The 1,618-nt window shown below is 43.3% G+C and overlaps 1 protein-coding gene across 1 annotated transcript; it reads left to right on the forward strand.

The window, feature by feature from the left end:
• Window positions 1-220: 220 nt before the first annotated feature.
• On the forward strand, window positions 221-616 carry LOC111907095 (uncharacterized). Its single transcript, XM_023902888.1, has one exon. The coding sequence runs from the start codon at window positions 221-223 to the stop codon at window positions 614-616; it is 396 nt and encodes a 131-aa protein (XP_023758656.1).
• Window positions 617-1,618: the final 1,002 nt, after the last annotated feature.

The following is a 1,618-nucleotide window of genomic DNA, read 5'->3' on the forward strand; positions in this document are numbered from 1 at the left end:
ATTCGACCCAGTGATGTTCCAATTGGCTATTTCGGCCGCAGTGACTGCCGCAGTGACATATTTCTACCCTGATAGGTTCGATGTACCAAGAAGTAACACCAACCCTCAAAACCATGAAAATGTTCTGGAGCATCAGAACGAGCGTAAAAAGAGTAAGAAGGCTTTCTAGAAAAAGCGAAAGGGTCAGAGTTCACAAGGACCCTCCAAGAAGCATGAAACTATGGCAGTTGAACCTGCCGCTACTCCTGTTGCTGTGTCTATAGTTCAAGCTGCCGCTACTCCTGCTGTTGTGTCTATAGTTCAAGCTACCGCTACTCCAGCTGTTGCGTCTGCAGCTCAAGCGCCTGCCACTAGATATGCGGGTAACCTCCCTTGGTGCAACAAGTGCACATACCACCATTATACCTCTGGCCCGTGCCTCAAGAAGATCTGCAAAAGATCTGGCAAAAAGGGCCACACCACTCATAACTGCAAAACACCAGTTCATCTAATCAATCAAGCTCCCGGATCGAGTACTGTTCGAGCCTGCTATGGTTGTGGAGAGATCGGGAATCTCAAGCAAAACTGCCCAAAACAGCAATCACCAACAACGTCAACAATGCCGAAATGGTTTTAGCTGTGAAGCAAGAGGAGGCAGCCGTTGATCCAACCACCGCCATGGGTATATTTCTTCTCGACAATTCCTATGCTCGTATCCTTTTCGAATTTAGTGTCATGAAAGTTTTATTAGTCATTCATTCAAATATCATTGTAAACATAGTCCTCGTCTAATAACCGAAACATTTACCATCAATATGGTTACCAGTGAGAATGAGTGCACTAACGACTTATCCCCAAGCAATATCCTTACATTGAGTAATCATTATTTCCTCATTGACCTGATGTCAGTTTCAATAAAGAGTTTTGATGTTATCTTTGGCATGTATCAGTCGAGTCCTGATCATACTGATACACTTTGTTATGAAAAAGTTATTCGTCTTAATTTCCTCTCTGACCAGACCCTCATGATATATGGTGTCAATCATAGCTCAAATCTTCGCATCATTTCCGATATCTAAGCTCGAAAACTTCTGCGAAAAGGAGTGCCATGTATTCCAAGTCCATGCAATCAGCGAGAAACAAGAAGCTGAAGACCTCTAAAAAGTCCCCGAAAACAATAATATTCCTGATATATTTCCGAAGAGCTCCCGAGAATTCCTTCCGAACGTCAAGTCGAGTCTCGTATCAATCTAATCCCTGGAACTACCCCCGTATCCAAATCTCCATACCATTTTTGCCCCAACAGAAATGCAGGAGTTATCTAGTCAGTTTAATGAGTTGACCATCAAAACCGATATCCTCTTTCCCAAGTAGATGACTTCTTCGATAAAATCCAGGAGCTAGCTACTCCTCGAAGGTAGACCTTAGGTGAAGACACCATCAACTATGAGTTCGTGAGGATAATGCTTCCAAGACAGTATTCAGGACTCGATAGGATCACTAAGAGTTCGTATTGATATCCTTCGGTCAAACCATTGTCCCTTGCTCATGTAGTGAGCAATGAAGTAATACGCGTGGATCATCATAAAGTCGAAGCAATAGAGAATTGGTCGGCATCGAAGACACCCGTAGAAAACCT

Source organism: Lactuca sativa, chromosome 8 (genome assembly GCF_002870075.4).
Source record: "Lactuca sativa cultivar Salinas chromosome 8, Lsat_Salinas_v11, whole genome shotgun sequence".
NCBI classification, from domain to species: domain Eukaryota; kingdom Viridiplantae; phylum Streptophyta; class Magnoliopsida; order Asterales; family Asteraceae; genus Lactuca; species Lactuca sativa.

Excerpts from the sequence above, each read along its gene's own strand:
- LOC111907095 (XM_023902888.1), top strand. The coding sequence starts at position 221 with ATGGCAGTTGAACCTGCCGCTACTCCTGTTGCTGTGTCTATAGTTCAA.